Source organism: Podarcis vaucheri, assembly GCF_965113315.1.
Source record: "Podarcis vaucheri genome assembly, contig: SUPER_11_unloc_1, whole genome shotgun sequence".
Lineage (NCBI taxonomy): Eukaryota > Metazoa > Chordata > Lepidosauria > Squamata > Lacertidae > Podarcis > Podarcis vaucheri.
The window spans coordinates 711,943-733,922 of NW_028118808.1; the positions used below are offsets into that span (position 1 = coordinate 711,943).

The following is a 21,980-nucleotide window of genomic DNA, read 5'->3' on the forward strand; positions in this document are numbered from 1 at the left end:
TCATGAAAGTTCTTAACTTTGCAGCAGGTACCAGATTTAGGAAGCTATTTTTCAGCCTTCACGCTTATGGCAAAATAAGTGTTTGCATGTTCCTTCATCAAGATAATCTTAGTGTAGAAAGAGCATATTGGGAACTGCTCTCAATGTGCTAGTGGTTTAAATCAGCAAAAGAGTGACTACAGAGAATTGTGATTGATTTATAACAGCTGCAGGTTTCCTTAGCTTTCTGAATGCATATTATGAATTGAACTTGACAGCTCTAGAGGGTGAAGGTGCGTGAAAATGAGACTTAACTTTAAATGTGGGCACTGAGAATGATTTTTGTTCATTCCAGACTATTCCAACAAAAGACAGAATTGAAGGTCTTCTTGCTTTTAAAGAAAAAAGACCCCCTCGCTACAAGGGAGAATAGAAAAAACAACAACAACAGCACATACTACAGGAAAGACTTTTCAGCTGTGTTGTTTTTTTTTGCCTCAGAACCTGGAATATCGCAACCAGGAAAGTAAATGTTAACCACCCATACTTTGATCTATAATGTATTCAGATGCATATTTACCCTTAACAATTTCTCAAAACTTCTGTGTGTATTTTCGAGGTCATTGAGTTATACAGCACTTTATTCCATATATTTGAATTGCATTCCTTATCAGATAAATATATTGAATGCCTAATGCAGACAAAGCTAAAGAGAACACCAGATGTACAAGTCTTCTGTCGTTGAAACAAAAAAATAAAATTCTGCACACCCAAACATGTGAAATGGACTGCATAAAGTTTCTAAATGAAACTTTCTTTAGACTAAAAATACCATGCTTGTTGTCTACTTGAATGTATAAATTAGAGTTAGCTGAATTGATGAGGCAAAGCAACTGGGTGATCAGCTGTTCATATAGTCTGTTGGTATATGAAATCCATTTGGAAACTTTTTTGTGGTGTTGCATAGTTGTAAAAGGGTGATTTGCTATATTAATGCGATTGTGCTAAAGTTCAGCTTTAATCCAATTTTAATAATAAAATAGACTGAACTTAGATTTCCTCTCAGAGCTATTTGAGTGCAACACGACATAGGTCATGAATTGTGGTATTTTAACACCTGATGCCAAATGGACCTTGGAGCTACTTTTTGGCTAGTAGTGCGCATGCATGAGTATTGTCAATGTAGAATAAAGAGCCTCATAGAATAATGTTAAAATATTTGTAAGGACTGTCTTATACAAACACAAAAATCATAACCACCATTATAGCTTGATAGTAAACATGTCTACTCTAAAGTTGTCACCAGAAGGTTTGCTTAAGGCCATAGCTAAGTGTCACGTGGAAGCACATTTCAATTGATGTTCTACATGAAATAAGCTAAGGGGGAAATGAAAATTGTGAAAAGCAGTTCTTTTGCAGCATTGTAGAAATCATTTCTACATTTGGGCTTCTGTTCAACTAAGTCCTACTCAGAATAGACCCATTGCAAATCATTAATCTTTAAACTTCTTCATGTCCGATAACTGGTGGGAAGGTTGGCCCATTTCCTGAGATAATCAGGACCCGTACTATTTGGTAAATATGAGAATCGGACAGGAATGGCATATTCATTCGAAACGTTTCCTTTGAAAATGTATATCATTAAACCCTATTTAATGTTTACAAATGTATTGCTTGTCATCAAAACCCACAGAAACATCGCTATATGCATTCTCACACATGACATGGAAAAGTCCAAATACGAAAGGGCTGCCATATTTGATCTCTGCTATTTCCAAAGTGGCTCCGCATCTGAAAGTAACTGGTGGTGAAACATTTATCTACAAATATATATTAGAAACCTGCTAAAGACCGTCTCATAATAATGTAACACCTAGCACCCTAAATAGGAAGATGCCTAAGTTCAAATATATTTAGAACTTCAGGTTCATCGTGGACTGTTTGTATCTCACTTCGTAAACAATGTTTCTGCTGCTGCTGCTAATAAAAAGTCTCAGCTAATGACATCCTTTTTAAAAGTTACTCAATAGCAGCAGGCACAGAACTAGAAATGCCTGCTCAACATCTCTTTGGAACAGGTCAATTTTGTGTCCTCTCTGAAAAGCTGTAAGAACTATATCACTTCAGATGAGTTGTTCCCTAATCTTGGGAGCATGGGGTGTGTGTGTGCGTATTTAGAGCAGGGTCTGACTTAGAGATCGTATATAGGAACTGGGTTAACATGGGGAGAATTTGTATTCAAAGAATATGCATCCCAGGGCATTGAAGATTTCAAGGGGAATAACTCACTGCTTGAATTGAGCCAGGAAGCTAACAGCCAGTGCAATTGCTGTAGAATAGGATGAATTGTGTTCCTGCCACCCTGTATCCAACAGGAGCCATTAGTGGCGTTTTGTGCTAGATGAACGTACAAGACAATCCAAGCCACGCATAAAGTGCATTACAGTAGACTGCTATAAAGGTTATGAAAGCACAGATTGGTGCGTCAAAATCCCTCTCTACAGGAAGGGGTGTAGCCTTCGTAGGCAGATAAAGGCGATAAAAGCTGCTCCTGAGTAACACCTGCTTCCCAAGGAGGGAAATAGAACCCATGGGCACTTTATGCTGCTAATCTTATTTGGAACACTAGTTTAAGAGACCTTGCTCTGGATTCAGTTTTATCCTTTTTAACCAGATCAGTTAAACCACTGCCTCCAAGCGTTGGTTTAAAACTGTTTGGTCAATACCCAAAGTTGAATGCTAAGCCTTTGGAGTGAGACTACTACTGCCCCTGTTGTGTAATTCTTACGTTCTAGGATAAGATTTAATTTATTAATATGACTTATTTCAAGTATTTCAAAGAAACTTATCATGTGGCATTGTCTGCTGTTAAAGTAACACAGCATGCATGTGGTTACATTTTAGCTGTATGGTGGTAAAAGCTGATCAATATGAAATGCAAGAGCTCATTAAAATTAACCTTCAACTATATAGCTATATGAACATTGATTATATATGGTACAGTGGGTTTATCATTTTGCTGGCTGATGAATCTGCTAGGAAGATCATTTCATGTGTTATAGTTTTTAAAGTAAAAACTGGAGCAGTTCCTGACAGTTAAACAAAGCTCCTTATTTTGTTTTGTCTCTAAAAATTTTGAAATGCTATTCTTAATGTGCAAGTTGTAATTTAATATGATCCTGCACTCAGTTATGCACACTTAGGTCCATTCACTTAAGTGGGACTGAGCCTGTCTAATTGATGCAGAAATAATATAAATTCTGTGTGGAATGTCTCTGCTTATTTCATCAAGATTACTGGTAGGATGTCAAAATATTGACTAGATAAAGTGAAACTTTTGGGCATTGTCAGAACACTTGTGTTTTTAATTATTATTGATTTTAATATAAGGAAATTATTTGTCCATTACATTTATTTTTCTCAGGGGAAATTACCTTTTTCCGGTACTTAACTACCTCCTGTCCTTTCTTTGTATTTGCTTCTTGCCTTTGTTAATTCTGATTATTGCTGAGTATAAAAAGATTGTAGTACTTACTGAAACTAATTTCAGAGGAAAAACCACACAGAAAATTCATATTGTCAGAGCTGTGCCTCTGCTCCTGAACCCCTGACACATATTATATTAAAGGGAATGAAATTCTATGAAATCACATTCATATTGTTTTATTCGTAGCATTTCTAGCAACCTTTTTCATAAAACTCTAAAATTGGAGGAGGTGCTTCTCATCATAAGAACACGTTACCTGCTTTCTTATTCACCTACTGGATTTCAGTGTTTCCAGGTCATTGTATTTATTAAATTTTATTTTTGTCTTCTCATCTTTTGGCTGTGCACATCAGACAGTAGTAACTTGTGTATATCTCCCTTTATGTTGGTATCTCATTCACCGTGAGTAATAGGTGTGATTAGCCTATTGGCATGAAAATCATGTTTGTAAATGGTACTTCAGATCCAGTGATTCTGTTCTATGAATAGAATGCACTTGGTACTGATTCTCTTCTCGCACATTTGCAGACACTGATCTTGAGACAGTTTCAGAGGTGGAGGTTAAAAGGGGTGGGGGAGAGTGGCAATTCCTTTGCAGAAGCAGAAGTTACTTGTGCTCCTATAGCTGATTCTTTGAGTTGAAGCCATCTCCTTAAAGCAGGCATGTCCAAAGTGAATATTCCTGTAATACATAATTTTATAGTGCATTCTAAAATCCTCTATTGAAATAAAGAGTCTCAAGTAGAAGCTGCACATGGGTTGTTAACCACTAACTCTTCTTTTTTGCTGTTTATAAGTTTCTTCAAGTTACAACATGAAGTCACAGTCCTGTAACCATTCCCTTTAATGCACATATTCACATGTTCTCAGATTATTACAGTCAAACTTTGGGTCCCAAACACCTCCGTTATCGTACATTTCTGCTCCCGAACGCCGAAAACCCAGAAGTAAATGCTCCGGTTTTCTAATGTCTTTTTGGAACCCGAATGTCCGACACGGCTTCCGCTTGAGTGCAAGAAGCTCTTGCCACCAATCAGAAGCTGCGCCTCGGTTGTCAAACGTTTCGGAAGCCAAACAAGTCTTCCAGAATGGATTACGTTCGACAACTGAGGTTTGACTGTGTATAATACTTCACCTCAACACATCACAAACTCACACTTGATAACAGACACACAAACACACCAGACAGGACAAAAAGAAGATGGGGGGGGCCGCACTTTTGTTTCCAAATTCCAACCGTGAAAAGTTAAAAGTGTGGCTTAAATTCACGACCTTACAAAAAGTGGCTTTTACGATATCCCTGCTGAAACAGACATACGGTAAAACGGAACAAAAAATGTTTTCTTGCTGATTTGCGAGTGCGAGACTGTTCATTTGCCATTTATGGGTGTGAGTGCCTGCGGAATTGGAGCAATTAAATAGTGATTTGCAGTTTTGGCGGTTGTACGGTAACTTTTGTGGGCTTGCAAGATCAAAGGCTTAAATTGGCTTGGATTTACAGTTCTACCAACCGCAGCCTGTAACCCAATTTTAAGGGAGTGGCTTATATTCAGGTATTGTCCTTTTTTCTGTTCCCCCCTTGACTTTTGAAGGTGCAGCTAATTTGTGGGTGTGGCTTATATCCGGGCCAATATTGTACCTGGTATATATTTTGCAGAATTGCTGTGAGATGCTGCAATTTAATTGATTCCTCATTCCAAGATCACCTTGAGCCTTTTGGTCAAGGAGACCACAGTAGTTCCTCCGTAGTAAATTACTCATGCCCAGTATCACCTCCTCAGTTATATGTTCTCTTTGATGTACAGAGTAACACCACCTCTTAATATGCCCTTCCCTGTCCCCCCCTTTAGAGTTTGTGTCCAGAGAGAACAATGTCCCACTGGTTGTCTCCATTCCACCAAGTTTCCATTACACCCAGTATATCTATGCTCTTTTCTGTGACCAAACACTTTAACTTACTAATATTGGCTTGGAGGCTCATTGGGCTGAGTCTGCCTTAGCATTCTGGTATATGTGTATGTATACTTGGTATATACAGTTTGCAGTCTAATCATAAGTGTGTGTGTCTATCCATTCCAATGGGACGCGTTTAGGTAACCGTGCCCCTGATTTCAACTCTTCATAAAAACAAACTGGTACAGTCTTGTGGCAATAGTCACAGGCCGTAAAGGTATGTCAATTAATGATTCAGATTTCTGCATATTTCTTAGCTTTGTGCAGGTATTCCACGGCATGTCTGTGAATTTGTAGTTAAAGAGTATTCACATTGATTTAAAATTGCATTTTTTATTCCTTTTGTGTCTTGTTGTATTACAACTCAAATTCTATGGAATTCAAACTATGACACAGTCAGATACAATGTATAAGACATAAAATAACCAATTAAAATACAATTAAAATCTTACGACATCTAGAACAGTGCATTCCAGTTGTTAAAACAGCCAGAAAAATCATTAAGTGGTCTGCGAAGACCCTTAGCGATTTTCAAGTGGTCTGTGTTGGTGGGGAGGAGAAGGGGGGGAGTTTGAGAACTGCCGAACTACTGCTGTGTTGGTTTTGAGATTGTTCACTGACGTTTTGGAAAAAAAAACATTGCTTTATTTGCTTTCTAATTGGGCCATGCCTCCTCAGGTGTTTGTGCAGAATTGTCTTCTGCAAGGGGGGGGGGAGCCTTTCTATTTCTTATAATTATAGCATGCTTGTCTGAAAGGTTTCGCAAATGTTCTTTTCGGTAATACTGGTAGGAGATTAAGTAAGAGCTTCTCGCTCACGTTATTGCTCAAGACCTTCAGATGCCATTGTTATGTGCTGAGATTTGATGTCCCATGCATTCCTTCGGCGGCATTTGTTCCTCTGACCTTTATACTCGTTTGGCTCATCGAGCGCTCTTGTAAAAATGCATGTGTTTTCTCACACACAAATGCCAGGAACCACTTGAACTGCATATTTGATTCCAGCTTTAATGGGAGACATTCCTAATGGACAACAGTAATACACCCAAGCCAACTTGGCCACGGTTTTATGTTTACTATGGCAGAAAGTAAAAACTTCAAAGCTCCTTTGTAAGACTTGAAAAGAAGACAAGTTTCTCCTTCATATCATCAAGCTTAATTACTGTCAATAAGCAACAGTTGGCAAGAGCAGCGCATCACATGTTTCCAGTTCTGTCTTGGGAAAGGTCAACAGACTTTTATATATATATTATGCAGCCATGTACTCTGATCACATAACACGTTTTAGAAAGCATTATGCAATATTATGCTCCTGATTAACAACTGCTTGCACAAGAAGTTTTTCATTAGCTTGAATGTTTGTATCCTGGAAATGATTAACTTTGTGACATAACTCACATAAATATGGAAGGCTCAGACAACTTCAGACTCATGTTTCAGGAATAGCCAAACACTTTTCACTTGGTAGTGTACGTGATTAAAAACTGTTTTCAGCTTTAGAGGTGAAAATAGGGTAACCCATTTCAGGAAAGAGCAAAGATGATTTATTTTTTAGGGGTCAAAGTGACACACATGCTTTAAAAAAATAATAATGTTGAAAACAGCATTTCATTGGTTCTGCAAATGTTATCAATTTTCTCCAACAAGTCAGATTTTTATTGTTCTACTGCCAAACTTAGAAGTAAAAGTGGCTCATATATATTCAGTGTCAATAATCACTTTTTAGATTGGGACAAGTACGTACAAGCATTGGTCAAAAGTGGTCAAAGGCTGTGTGTTTGTTACTAGATCTGGCCCTTGATAATGTGAAAGAAAAGCAAAAACTTTTGAATACCCTGAAGAACAGACCCTGCATGCTCAAAAGTATCTGATTTTTAAAAAGAGCAATTTGGTTGTTCTCATTCATAAACTGAGCAAGATTAATTCATTAAATAAATAATTCCTGATTGGAAATGGTAAGTTTGCTGAACTTTTGCCAGGAACCAGCTGACATTTGCTAAAGAATTGTGTTGGAATGAACAACCCCCCCCCCCTTTACATGCCATGGTGTAAAATCAGATTTCGGAAAAGTTTCTATACCATCAGAAAAGCTTCGATACAGTGGTACCTCTAATTATGTACTTAATTCGTTCCGGAGGTCCATTCTTAATCTGAAACTGTTCATAACCTGAAGCACCACTTTAGCTAATGGGGCCTCCTTCTGCCGCCGTGCCACCGGAGCACGATTTCTGTTCTCATCCTGAAGCAAAGTTCTTAACCTGAGGTACTATTTCTGGGTTAGCTGTTCTGTAACCTGAAGCGTATGTAACCCGAGGTACCACTGTACTATCAGCAGGTTCCGATATGAGTACAGTTCCTGAATGGTGCAGCAATAAAATTGCCAGCGCATTTGCAAAGCTAAGCAGGTTCTGGTATGGTTTCAACTTGAATGGGGGACCGTGTGTTGAGAGTCGGTTGGACTAAATGAGCCTTGGGGTCTCTTCCAACTCTTTGATTCTCTGAAGTAGAAATACCGCTGGCACCACTACTGAAGTCTCATGTAAAATGTTTTTTATTTATACTGCAGAGCAAGTAGCTTCAAATTTCATATAACAGCAACGTGGAAATAGAAGATAACAGTGGTTGAATCTTGGGAAAATACTGTAGATTGTGTTGGTTAGCACAATCTATTAGCAGAGGAGGAAGCTACATGCTTCTCAGCTGATCACCCAATTCGATGGGCATCCTTCCTTCACATCTCTTCAGAATACAGTATTGCTTTTAACCTAAAAGAGGTTGTTCTATACACTTTCCAGCCCTGTGTTTGTCTGGTCTGGAAAATGGTCTGCTGCAGCAACTCTCACTAGAATGAGTAATACATAGTCATGTGGGTTGTCCACCGTTTGTGAAAAGGTAAACGACTTGAGTAAGAGCTGCAGGATCTGACCTCCATATTCTGCTGGGAGAGGCGGTTTAGGAATGTTACCATATTACCTCATGTGTTCCATTCCGCAGGATCAGCTCAGCCAAAAGCAAATAAAAAGCTAAACATTGACTTGGAGTGTGTTCTCGGGAACTTGAGCAATGTCTTTTCCTCCATTCCAGTGTAGTAACGGCAGTGAGTGGAAAGGAAGGAGATTCTCTTACCGCAATCGTATCAGTGCTCCTTATTTGCCTTGAATCTACGTGCGGAGCCAGCTAGGCTTTCAGCTGCGATGACGAAATGTCATGCCTTTCTTCCTGGAATAGTATGCAGATAAGAGGCCACTGGCTATGTTGAGGTTTCAGATGAACTCCGCTCAGGGTTTCAAAACAGCGTGTCACAATTTGATCAGGTTTCTTTAGCAACCGGTTCATTACATTTTGTCTTCAGGACAAAAGGAGAGGAGAGAAAGAGCAGTTTGTGTGCTCATTCCTTTGTGGTTTTGCGGTTGTCGGCTCGCAGGATGTGACTCTGGAGACTTTTAACTTTTACATAATCTCAACACTGAATTACCGGCTGTTGGGAATCACAAGCAAAGAGAGTAGTGTTGCACTCAGGTACCGCTTATGGGCTTCTGTTGTTGTTGTTTAGTCGTTTAGTCGTGTCCGACTCTTCGTGACCCCATGGACCAGAGCATGCCAGGCACTTCTGTCTTCCACTGCCTCCCGCAGTTTGGTCAAACTAATGCTGGTAGCTTTGAGAACACTATCCAACCATCTCGTCCTCTGTCGTCCCCTTCTCCTTGTCCCCTCCATCTTTCCCAGCATCAGGGTCTTTTCCAGGGAGTCTTCTTTTCTCATGAGGTGGCCAAAGTATTGGAGTCTCAGCTTCAGGATCTGTCCTTCCAGTGAGCACTCAGGGCTGATTTCCTTAAGAATGGATAGGTTTGATCTTGCAGTCCATGGGACTCTAAGAGTCCTCCAGCACCATAATTCAAAAGCATCAATTCTTCAGCGATCAGCCTTCTTGATGGTCCAGCTCTCACTTCCATACATCACTACTGGGCTTCTGGCTAGCTGTTATTAGAAGAGGGTGCTTCTAATATAATGGATATTTAGCCCGATGCAGCAGGTCTCTTACGTTCACAGTGTTGTTGCAATAATCCAACAATTCTCTTTCTGTCCATTGAATCCATATTGAAATAACACCCCTGTTGTATGATAATTGTTAAAAAGAAGAAGTGGATTTTGCATTTGAGATTTTTCCATAGGCTTTCGGAACTTTCATGTCATGTCTGTTCTCCAAGTTCCTTTCAGTGTTCTTTCACACAGCTTATAGGCTCTCCCATTTTATTCTCTCAAGTCAAGTGCAATGCGTTTCTTCAGAGATTATTCCACTTTCAGTTGAGAGCCATCAAGAGATAAATGGACTACTGATGGTTTAGTTACATCCCACCTTTCATCTGAGGAGCTCAAGGCGGTGAACACTGTTCCCTGCCCGCTCCTCATTTTACCCTGAAAACAACCCTCGGATGTAGGTTGGGTTGAGAGACAGTGACTGACAAAAGGTCACTGCCAAGAACTTCATGGTTAAGTTGGTATTCAAATCTGGGTCTTCCTTGCCCAGCACACTAAACCAGTGCAACACACTGGCTCTCCATTTTTGTTTGTGCAGCGAGCATCAGAATCGCTGCCTCCTCAAAAGGGGCTTTGAGATGTTTTGGAGTTTGCTGTGTAGCACAAACGCAAATCTGAATTATGTGGACAGTTGATTGGAAACATTTACAAAGAGAGCATAAATCAGAAAGCAAAAGAAAGCCAAGTTTTAGTTTTCCAGTTATCCCGTGAAATGGGTACAGTTGGTGGATGCTGTCTTCTACAAGTTTGTGTGTAAGCGTCCATCCATTTCCGTAGCGATCAAACAAGAAACATTTCCGGTAGATTTGACCCAAAGGCTTTTTTGCCTGTATGCCGCTTTCATTAGTAAATTTCGGTAGTAAAGGCAGTGTTGATGGCTGCGACAGTAGGAGCTCCCTTTTGGACTTCCGAAGAAATGTGGGTTTAAGAATTAGTATGTGGGTGCAGACTCAGTCCTTAATGATAGTAAGTTCCTAACCTGTCAGGAAGCAACACCATTTAGGGCTTCTAAAGCATTCATACGATAAGAGATGGAGGAAAATGTAGACCTTAATGATATTAAGGACGTCTCCTTGTAGGCAGCAGTCCCATTGTCATTAAACGTCAGTCCTCTCAGTCTTTACTCCAAAACTCAACAGGATTTCAGATCTTAATGACCTTGCAGTTGATATTTTCGGATGACCTATAGAAGTTGACAACGTTGCGACTTACTGGTGAGGAATGATACTTATCAGTCTTTTATTGCTCTTCAATGTATGGAGTCCATTCTTCTGAGCATGATTTTATGAGTAGAAGCAGATGGTAATTAGAAAACAAAACCCGAAACACCCCCTCGTTACTATTTTTGTCTCATTATTTAAAAGAATTTTAAAAAGTTGGAAGTTACTGTACTCTGCAAAACCCCACTGTCAGCACATTTCTTTCTTGAGTTGAAAACAAATCTGTCAGCAATTTATGTTTTCTATGAGTACTTGTGTTTTCTTTCTTTAGATAGTTTCTTTAAATAAAGTGCCTTTGTAATGGAGTCCATTTTTAAGTGTTAAGCGTCAACAAATTGCCATCTGTCTTGTAAAGGCTCTCTGTCATCTTGATGAGGTCAGCACTCTGGTTAATGTCGAGGAGTAGCGACAGGAATTAGACTTCAAAGTCTGAATGGCCTGAAACCGACATCTTGAAGATGGATGCTACAGATTTTCAGGCATGCGACTATGAAAGCCGAAGCAAAGTAAATTGTAGACCTTTGAAAATCCTTTACAGCCTGTTTTGGTAAAAGCATTGAACATTTCTCAGAGTGTTTGATGACAAATTCAGCGGATTATCTATTAGGTACCTAAATGGATGTGTTCTATTAAGGCAGGGGTCGGCAAGGCTTACCGAGCATGGGCTGGATCACTCCCGTGGAGATCCTCCATGAGCCAGACTGATGCAGCACGACGCTGAAAATTCCAGACACCCAAAATCGTGCCTGCACAGAAGCAATTTTCGGTGCCACGGACATGCGCAGATGCGATTTCTGGCATCTGGGCATGTGCAGAAGTGATTTCTGGAGCTGCGGAAGAGAGTTGCTGCGCTGCACCGGTTTAGCACAGTGCGCAGTGTGGTTCAGTTTGGGGGCAGCTCATGGGTTGCTTCTGGCCCATGGGCCTTAGGTTGCCGACCTCTCTCTTAAAGGATTTGCCCCCTTTGCCATTTTATGTGGGCTGACTTGCCTCCTTAAGTGGTACTGGTGGCAGATTATCAGGTCAGCTGGTTGGCCATCACTTCTTCCCGTGCTGCTCATGCTTCCAGGTCAATGCTTCATCATAACTGGTGACAAAGAAAGCTGACCAACGAGGAGAAAATTGGCTAGTATTTCCATCTGACCTAATTATCTGGATCCCGGGCACAGGGGCAGGCAAATGGAGGAACCAACAAAGCCTGGGCTATCCTTCCACCACATCATCATGCTGTAGCTCACAGTGCCACCTGTCTATGGTCAAACTAACTGCAGCGTGACGACATTCTTACGTTTTTATTACATGCATAGATAAGAACACAATTTAATACTTCATTATTGTACAGTCGAACTGCCATTGGGTGAAGCAGTAGCTGAGTGGCAGAGCATCTGCTTCACATGCAGAAAGTCCCAACTTCAATTCTTGGTATTTCTGGGTAAAGATGGAAGAGACTTCTGCCAGAAGAACTGGACAGCTGCTGCCAGTCAGTGTACAGAATATTGGGTTACATGGATCAAAGATGTGGCAAATTCCAGCTAGACCTAGGCTAGGAATGGTGCAGAGGGGCTGCAATAGAAACACGAGGGTGGATTTAATGCATGCTGCTCTATACTGAATGTCTGATTGTACCAACTCCTCAAAGTCTCCCATCAAAATAGGGGATCATCGGTTCCTGCAGTCAGTGAGCCCCCCCTACCCTGGTTCTAAACATCCTCCCACAACTATTCAGCCAGTAGTTAGGGGAGATTAGTGAAGAAAATTGCACATCAAGTGTTTTAAATGTCTGCCCTTCATGTCCTAGGGCATCTGCACTGGTGCCTTACAGTCATTAGTAATATCTGTTTAATGAGCATTTCATCCATTGCATCTGCACAGTACTTAGCCTGGAATTGATGTGCCACTAATTTATCATGCAGAAAATTAGAAAGGTTAATTTTCATCACTGCAAGTTCAAATGCTAGAAGACACACACAAACACAGGAGGGAGAGAGAGAGAGAATGATTTGCTGTAATCCCAGGAACCAGCAATCTTGGCTTTCACACTGAGCAGGTTGTATCCTCATGCTCCCGCTTTGCTGTCAGAGAAAAGAGCCCTTATTTGGTGCACAGCTTATAATGAAAACACAGAGATGTGTTATAGTTGGACCTTAACCCAAAGTGTCTAGTCTTGCTCGCCGTTTGGAATTCTTGCCTTCTAAAGCAGCAAATAAATATTGGGATATTCAAGATCTCTCGGAGAATTAAAGGCCTTTGCAGTTGGCAGCCTGGCTTATGGCTTGTTTATACTGATGCCTTACTGAAATCCAAACAGGTCATGTACGAATTGCAGAACTGCTGTCTTTGTAATGGCACTTCATTGCTCCTAATAAGTATGGGGACAATAGTATGACAAAGTACTTCACAGTGCTAAAGTCCTGCTGTTTTGCAGATTTATTCCACTCGTTACTTGTGCCTGTAGCGAGGAGCAGAGAAAGGGAACTGAGCCGTATACGTTATTTGGTTGGGAATGTTGGCATCTTTCTTAAGCACACAGTTTCCAAAGTTGACAGCAAAAAAGACAAGGACCCAAGCATTTTTCTGTCTGTCCCATCTGTTATATATAATATGGAAGAAAGACAGGCACATAGTGGACAATGCAATATATGTTGCCCTTCGCCATTGGGTCCCAGCAACCAGTCTTGGTCTACTGGAAATCTTAATGGCAGAACTAGCCATGTGATCCTGAATGGGAAGCCAAATTGACAGACAAAGCTCTAGATCAGCCTTTCTCAACCTGTGGGTCCCCAGATGTTGTTGAACTACAACTCCCATCACCCCTAGCTAGCAAGGCCAGAGCTCAGGGATGATGGGAGTTGTAGTCCAACAACATCTGGGGACCCACAGGTTGAGAACCGCTGCTCTAGATGAACAAATCAAGTCGGTAATGATACACTGGGCAGAGGATTTGGGACATAATATCCAGATGGTAGATTGGGGAAGGCTATGGAAAACAGACTTGAAATTTACGGCATATTGTGCATTGGGGGGGGGGACTATGAAAATGATGTACCGGTGGTATTTGACCCCTACTAAGTTGGCAAAAATGAATAGGACAAGTACAAATATTTGCTGGAAGTGTAAAGAAAAAGAAGGTAACTATTATAATACGTGGTGGACTTCTAAGGTAACAAAAGCTTTCTGGGAGATGATATGTAATGAAATAAAAAAAAATGCTTAAAATAACCTTTGTCCCCCCCCCAAAAAAAGCAAAAGCAGAAGCTTTTCTATTAGGAATCATGGGTTCCAAAGGAGCAGAAGAGACTTTTTATGTATGTGACAACAGCTACTCAGATGCGAAGAAAAAGTCCCTCCCAGAGAGGAATGGCAAACTAAGCTGATGGTCTATGCCCATATGGCAAAACTGACTGGAAAACTCATAAATCAAGAGGACGATAACTTTATAAACGAATGGGGAAAAGATATAAATTATTTAGGAGACTACTGTAAGCAGATGGAAACATTAGCAGGATTTTGATCACGCTTGTATGTAACAGTTACCATGGACAATATGGTTTGATGTAAAAATTGGAGTATGGAAGACTATTCAGTAATAAATGCTTAAAATGGGACTCCATGGAGGGGGTGGGAGGAAGTCCTCAGATTCAGAGGAATCTCTCTCTCTTTCCCCCCCTCGAATTTTTTTTATTGGTTTTCCAAAAAGATTAAACAAACAAACAAACATACATCTTAACTGAACTTGATCCAATCTTAGTAACATTGTTAACTGCCTTCCTCAAATCCCCCTGGCTGAATTTCAGTGTATATCATTGTAACAGTTTTCCAAAACCAATTTTCTCATAAAATTAACTTAATCACTTAACATCTTTCTTTGTTTTCATTTTGACTTTAAACATATTATTCTCTAACATCGCATATTTAAATCCTAAGCCTATCTGATATTTGCAAGATTTTCCAATTAAGTTATCTTAACATATTTAACTAAATAGTCTTTAAATTTCATCCATTCCTCCTGGTACTCCTCCTCCTTCTGATCACGGACTCTTCCAGTCAGGTCAGCTAGCTCTGAAAAGTCCATCATCTTCATCTGCCATTCCTCCACTGTTGGGACTTCTTGTGATTTCCAATTCTTAGCTAGAGGAATCTCTTTTTATGGATATGTTTGGTGTGTGTGTGTGTGTGTGTGTGTAGAACTTTGTAAAAAGTCTTTGTAAAACCAAATAAAAATGACCCCCCCCCCGAAAAAGACAAAGCTCTGGAGGTAGGGCTCACATTACACAGCCCAGTGGGCTGATCAGAGGGGGCCAGTTTCCCCTCCAATCTGCCCCAGGCCATCTCCTGCATAGAAGCCATGCACACTCATTTTGCTTTGAGGGATATATCGTGCCTTTCTTGTACCATACGTATTTCTCTGCATTATTTTCCATGTTTTTCTTTTATTGTTCTTGCATGCTCAGACAACTCCCTGATAACCCATTCTAAGATGCCAGGCTCGTCTTATGTGCTATGGGAACCACCAGGCACACTGCATTGCACAACCCAGTTGTGTTGCAAAAGCAATCCTTACCGAGTATTTCATAATAAGGAAAAGTGATGTTGCAGAACTCACTTGCCCTGAAAGTGCTCTTTGTTTCTGTATGAAGAACACCATAAAGTACCAGTACGGCATGTCAGATTGTGTCAGGAAAAACAGGTTATGTTCCTCTGAAATCTTCCACCTAAAGATTTATTTATAGAGTGGATTCCTTCCATCTAAGCAGCAGGGCTAATAATCAACTATATTGTGGAAGAACAACAACAATTTTATTATTTATACCCCACCCCTCTAACTGGGTTGCCCCAGCCACTCTGGGCGGCTTCTAGCACATATAAAAATATAATAAAGTGTCAAACATTTAAAAATTCAGATGTCTTCTAAAAGTTGTGTAGTTCTCTATTTCAACATTTGATGGAATGATGTTCCACAGGGAAGGTGCCACTGCCAAGAAGGCCCTCTGCCTGCTTCCCTGTAACTTCACTTCTCACAGTGAGGAAACTGCCAGAAGACCCTCAGAGGTTTGGGAGACAAATTGAATGATACATGAGTTGCCATGGAATGTCGTAGTATAAGTGGGGAGCTAACATTCTCATTGGGGAGCGTTCTGTACCTTACAGAATGATGTACTAGTATCATAGATATGTCTTATCAGCTAGTTCAGGTTCTTAAAGGTGAAATATCATCTACCAACTTGGACCATCGCTCAACCCATTTAGGCTATAATCACAGAGGATGTGATAAATAATATACCCTCTTAATTTTGAGGGTACAACTGTGCTGTATCTGATTTCTCAGGATGCCATAAATCTGCCCCCAGAAGAAAATATACATATCCCTGATCCCCAAGTACAGTGGTACCTCGGGTTACAGACGCTTCGCTTCAGGTTACATATGCTTCAGGTTACAGACTCCACAAACCCAGAAATAGTACCTTGGGTTAAGAACTTTGCTTCAGGATGAGAACAGAAATCGTGCTCCGGCGGCGCGGCAGCAGCAGGAGGCCCCATTAGCTAAAGTGGTGTTTCAGGTTAAGTACAGTTTCAGGTTGAAGAACAGACCTCCGGAACGAATGAAGTACTTAACCTGAGGTACCACTGTACCACAGACCTGGAGCACAAGAAAAACACATTAGCAATTTTGAACAAAAGACATTAAACTGGGCCTTTCCCTCAAGTTAACAGCGTGGCCCTTCTTGTAGCAATTCCCGATGCCTCAGAAGAAAATGAAAACTTTTCTAGACCAGAGTGAACTGCAGGGGGGGGGGGAGTCACACAAACTTTCTGAAAATTGATACTACTCTTGAATCTGTTTCGGCTTTGTTTCAGTGTGTGACACTTTTTAGCCTAAAGGGATTAACAGAAATTTATAGTTAGTTGCCAGTTTTAGTACTCGATGATTACTTTAACCTAAATAGCTCAGCCCATCTTTTAAGTGTTTTATTTTTAATGCTCATGGTTAAACTCTTACCACTGATGGTGCAAGGAGACGGCTTACAAAGGATGAGGTCTCTGCCCTGTCTAGCCTAGTGCTATAAACTCACTTGTAATGGCCAACCTGACTTATGGTCCATATTGTTCAACTTTTTTTAAATCCCAAACTGGGACATGTGTCTTCTGGGATGCACTCCCAGGTGAGTCACATAACCTGTGCCTCACTCTCATCCCGAAAACGTCCTTTTTCAGGTTGAAAGTGCTACGCAAGAGCACAGCATCCAAAATGGCTGCTGTGATCTTTGTGTTGAAAAATGGGATGTTCCATTTTTTCCAGGGCACTTGGCAGATACAGAGGTCTTTCCTAGTCTTGGTGCCACATTCCTTTACCTAGAAGTTCAAAGACTGAATCTGGAACCTTTTCCATGCAGAGATTATGCTGCGTCACTAAGCTGTAAAAGAAAAAAGTTCAAACTTCCAGTTCATCTGGCAGAAATTTCATTCAGCTTCTGACATTATTCGCAGTGCCGCAATGCTAAAGGCAGCTCTTCAGAGGCCACCAAGCCAGATATCAAAGGTATAAGAAAAACAACAGCTCTCTTCCAGGAAATTTCGCACGTAACCAAACATGACCTCACACCTGATCCTAACGTTGCACTCCTCTCTATTTTTTATTGTGTTTCCAACTGCCTTCCAAAGATTTGATTGTACATCCTATTGCAGTGGCTAAATTAACCATTGCCAAGCACTGGAGAGCTTAAAACTTGAACTTTGGCTCTAATGGAGAAGTTGACTTGTGAACTTTGGGCAAGAAGAAATGAACACACAATAGATACATTTTGCACCTTATGGTCATATTTTATGTCCGATGCTATGACAAAGGAGTATGGTTTTCGCCTGTAGGTGTCCTGCCAGATTGACCATGGAGAGGGAGGGAGGGAGGGAAGCTTTCTTATGTAATGTACTTACCTGTGGAAAGAAAGAAAGAAAGAAAGAGAAAGAAAGAAAGCTGGAGACCAAACTCCAAAATCCACAGCTGGGCATTGCCTTTATTATGACCAACCAAAATGTTACAAAATACAAAAAGGAACTCTTCAGCAAGCAAGATGTTACACAATGCAGGAGGTGAAGCAAAAAGCAAGAAAAGCACAACCATGTTAAGCCATGAAGTCTGTGTTTATAAAGAGGTAAAGGTAAAGGGACCCCTAACCATTAGGTCCAGTCATGCCCGGCTCTGGGGTTGCAGTGCTCGTCTCGCTTTATTGGCCGAGGGAGCCGGCGTACAGCTTCCGGGTCATGTGGCCAGCATGACTAAGCTGCTTCTGTCGAACCAGAGCAGCACGTGGAAACGCTGTTTACCTTCCTGCCGGAGTGGTACCTATTTATCTACTTGCACTTTGATGTGCTTTTGAACTGCTAGGTTGGCAGGAGCAGGGACCGAGCAACGGGAGCTCACCCCGTCGCGGGGATTCGAACTGCCGACCTTCTGATTTGCAAGTCCTAGGCTCTGTGGTTTAACCCACAGCGTTAAACTGTGTTTATACTCAGTCTCAAAAAGCACATTACAGGGGAAGGTATCCATGCCCTCCAACATCCCTTAGATGAAAATAGGGACATTTCTCACCCCCCGATGGCTTCGCTCACAAGGGTCATAGGAACGTGCAAGCCCAGTCACCACGACAAGGTGATGATCCAGCGAGTGAGGGCTGGAATGTAGCCTACTGTACAAAGGCAAGCGTCTCACAACCTTGGGTGTATCCACTTTTTCCTGCCCACCCCTGACACAGAAGATTGCCCAAGAAGCAAAGCAGTTGTCATGCAGTGGGGGGGAGGGGAGATTCCCCACCGCTGCCTTAAGTGAAGTGCACAGCTTCCTGGTTAGGCACAAAGCAGAGATTTGATATTCGATTGGCAACAAGCACTTTGAAAGTGAAGGTTAATCTAATTCTTTTTGTGCTGTTGACAGGGAGCCAGATTTTGGGCTTGTAATCTATAACTTTAACCTTGTGGCTTGTAAACCAACATTTCTATTTCAATTTAAAAAATGGCGATTGACCGCAAAGCAGTGAACACTCCTTTGCTAAAAACATGTTTTATGGATTGTGGCTTGTGGCCTGGGTGTCTAGGCTTTTATTCATTCTAAATATAATCTCGGTGGTCTTCCGTGTGGTTGTCAGTTGAATAAATAACAGGCAAAAAGGCGCAGAATCAGGATTCACATCTATGAATTAGAGAGGACAAAACAGACACCCTCTGAATTACAGGAGAAGAAGTCTATTGAAGAGTTATTCTAGTGTAAAAACAACAACCCCAAAGCAAAAATAATCAAGCTTTACACATTGCATGTGGAGATAAAAAGAAACGTCTGTGAAACTGGAACTGATAATTTATTATATTTGTGCTTTATTTGTTTTCTGCATTTCTTCAGATACTCTTGATAAGAGAGCAGCCTTTTGCATGAGCACAGCCTCTGCAACTGAAAACACACACACTGTGATCTAGAATATCTGCAACTAATTCATTTGTCTTCTATGAGAAGAGAAACGTCAGCATGAATTTTGGCATCCTCTTACTGAATATTCCAATGTTTCATTCAGTCAAGGAGCACACAGGAGTCCAGAGTACAGTACACAAATGTATTGACTGCCCTTACATGTGAGCAGGTTTTTATTTATGTAATTTTTTTGTGACAGTACTTTCTGGTAGGCATTCCGGGCACCCTGTTGTTGTTGTTTTTGCTGCCAATGGCAGCCATTTTGTGCTGGCACCCATTGGACCTTTATCAAGGTATAGAATCATAGAGTTGGAAGGGACCCCAATGATCATCTAGTCCAGCCCCCTGAAATGCAGGAATCTCAGCTAAAGCATCCATGACAGATGGCCATCCAACCTTTGCTTCAAAACCTCCAAGGAAGGAGAATCCACTACCTCCTGAGGGAGTCTGTTCCATTGTCAAACAGCTTTTCCTGTCAGAATGTTATTCCTGAAGTTTCTTTGGAATTTCCTTTCTTGTAACTTGAATCCATTGGTTCCCAGAGGAGGAATAAACAAGTGTGCTCCATCTCCCATGTGATGGCTCTTAAGATATTTGAAGATGGCTACTAGCACCTCATTGAGTTGCAGAACTGTTAAGTTGGAAGAGACCCAAAGGGTCATTTAGCGCAACTACATACATGCAAGCTCAATTTAAATTGATTGGGGTATTATTTTATGCAGACAACATGTTTGTATCATTTGAACACAGATGGAAGCACGTGTGAGAAGAGGGAGTGCCGGTCAGTGGCCAATTAATGTATGTTGGCCAACCAACTTTTCAAAACTTCTCTTGCTAGGCTGGTTTGCAGAGACCATATATTTTTGAACCGTGTTTTTTACTCAGAAGAAGGCTGCTTTATTTCAAATGCTGAATCTCAGCATTTGAAAGAAAGCAGCCTTCTTGTGAGTAAAAAGCATGATTCAAAAATATATGGTCTGGGCAAACCAGTATACATGGTGCAAGTTTTCCAAACCAGTCCCTTCAAGCACTGGGGGGGGGGAGGGGAGAGACAACCTTAGACAGACTGCTCTGTCCAACCCTCTGGATTCTCCCCAAGCCATCACCTTCATGAGCTCCTCTTACTTTCCCCATTGGGAGATGCAGAAGTGTATGTGTTTAACTTCCACATGTGGACGTGGAAATGGGTCAGAGTGGAGGGACAATATTTTTGCATGAACTCTGTGTCACCAAAAGTGGTGGAATGAATAAAGAGCACGTGAAGAGGACAACAAGAAGGCAGGCACACCTGAAATCAGGTGCTGGGTCTTTGAGAAAGCTATTCCAAGAAGGTTTACAGTCTCTCTCTCTCTCTCTCTCTCTCTCTCTCTCTCTCTCTCTCTCCCCGCCCCCCCCCAGCAACTCCAGTGTCCGGTTGGCCACTGTGAGAACACAGTGCTGACTAGATGGGTCTTGATTTTCACAACATGGTGCCCACACCCTCCAACTGTCCCTATTTTCCAGGGACAGTCCCAGATCTACAGAAGTTGTCCCAGTTTCTGATTTGATCCTGGAATGTCCTGCTTTTTCTTAGGACATCCCTACTTTCATTGGAGAAATGTTGGCGTTACAGTGACCCTAGAGCCAAGGAAATGAGTAACTATACAACCTTTAGAAGACATCTTAAGGCAGGCCAGTATAGGGACATATAGGTTTTTTTTAATGTTTAATGTTCTGTTGTGTTTGTGTGTGTGTGTGTGTATAGTGTGTGTGTGTATACACACACACACACGCACAGTGGTGCCTCGCAAGACGAAATGAATCCGTTCTGTGATTCTCTTCGTCTAGCGGTTTTTTCGTCTTGCGAAGCAAGCCCATTGACGGATTAGCGGATTAGCGCTATTAGCAGCTTTTAGCAGCTTTTAGCGGCTTATCGGCTTATCGGATCAGCTGATAAGCGGCTTAGCAGCTTAGAAAAAGGGGGGGAGGGAAAAAAATGCAGGAACTCGCAAGACATTTCCGTCTTGCGAAGCAAGCCCATAGGAGATTCGTTTTGCAAAGCACCTCCAAAACAGAAAACTCTTTCGTCTAGCGAGTTTTCTGTCTTGCGAGGCATTCGTCTTGTGGGGCACCACTGTGTGTGTGTGTGTGTGTGTGTATATATATATATACACACACACCATATTTTTCACTCCATAAGATGCAATTTTTCCCTCCTAAAAAGCAAGGGGAAATGTGTGTGCGTCTTATGGAGCGAATGCAGATGGGAGGCAGGTGGGAAAAGCCCCCAAGCTCTGTGTGGCTCTTGCGGGCTTTTCCCCAGGAGGGAGAAGGGACTGACTGGCCGCGTAAGTCCCTCCTCCCTCCTCGGGGAAAAGCCACACACACATTCCACGCAGCTCGTGAAAGGGAGCACTGAGCTGAGCCTGGGATACATACAGGCTCTTCTCAACACTCCCTTTAAATATATTTTTTCCCTTGAATTCCCCCTCTAAAAACTAGGTGCGCCTTATAGAGCAAAAAATATGGTATGTTGGAAGCTTCCCAGAGTGGCTGGGGTAACCCAGCCAGATGGGCAGGGTATAAATAATAAAATTATTATCACAATGGAATAGGACATCCCTATTTTCATCGGAATCACCAAAGAATTGATGCTTTTGAATTATGGTGCTGGAGGAGACTCTTGAGAGTCCCATGGACTGCAAGAAGACCAAACCTACCCATTCTTAAGGAAATCAGCCCTGAGTGCTCACTGGAAGGACAGATCCTGAAGCTGAGACTCCAATACTCTGGCCACCTCGTGAGAAGAGAAGACTCCCTGGAAAAGACCCTGATGCTGGGAAAGTTTGAGGGCACAAGGAGAAGGGGAC

At 41.5% G+C, this 21,980-nt stretch overlaps 1 protein-coding gene and 1 long non-coding RNA gene across 3 annotated transcripts in view; both read left to right on the forward strand.

Moving 5' to 3' along the window:
* The window catches only part of AUH (AU RNA binding methylglutaconyl-CoA hydratase), a 32,706-nt gene extending 29,757 nt beyond the window's left edge, over positions 1-2,949 (forward strand). For both annotated transcript variants that reach the window (XM_082242339.1, XM_082242338.1), the window contains one exon: positions 335-2,949. In XM_082242339.1, the coding sequence (XP_082098465.1) occupies positions 335-412 (78 nt within the window). In that variant the 3' untranslated portion in view covers positions 413-2,949. The remainder of the gene's footprint in view (positions 1-334) is intronic.
* A 4,762-nt stretch (positions 2,950-7,711) lies between these two features.
* LOC309514773 lies at positions 7,712-13,900 on the forward strand. The gene is made up of 2 exons (XR_014212189.1): positions 7,712-11,182; positions 11,746-13,900. It is a non-coding gene; the product is annotated as an uncharacterized lncRNA (long non-coding RNA).
* Positions 13,901-21,980: the final 8,080 nt, after the last annotated feature.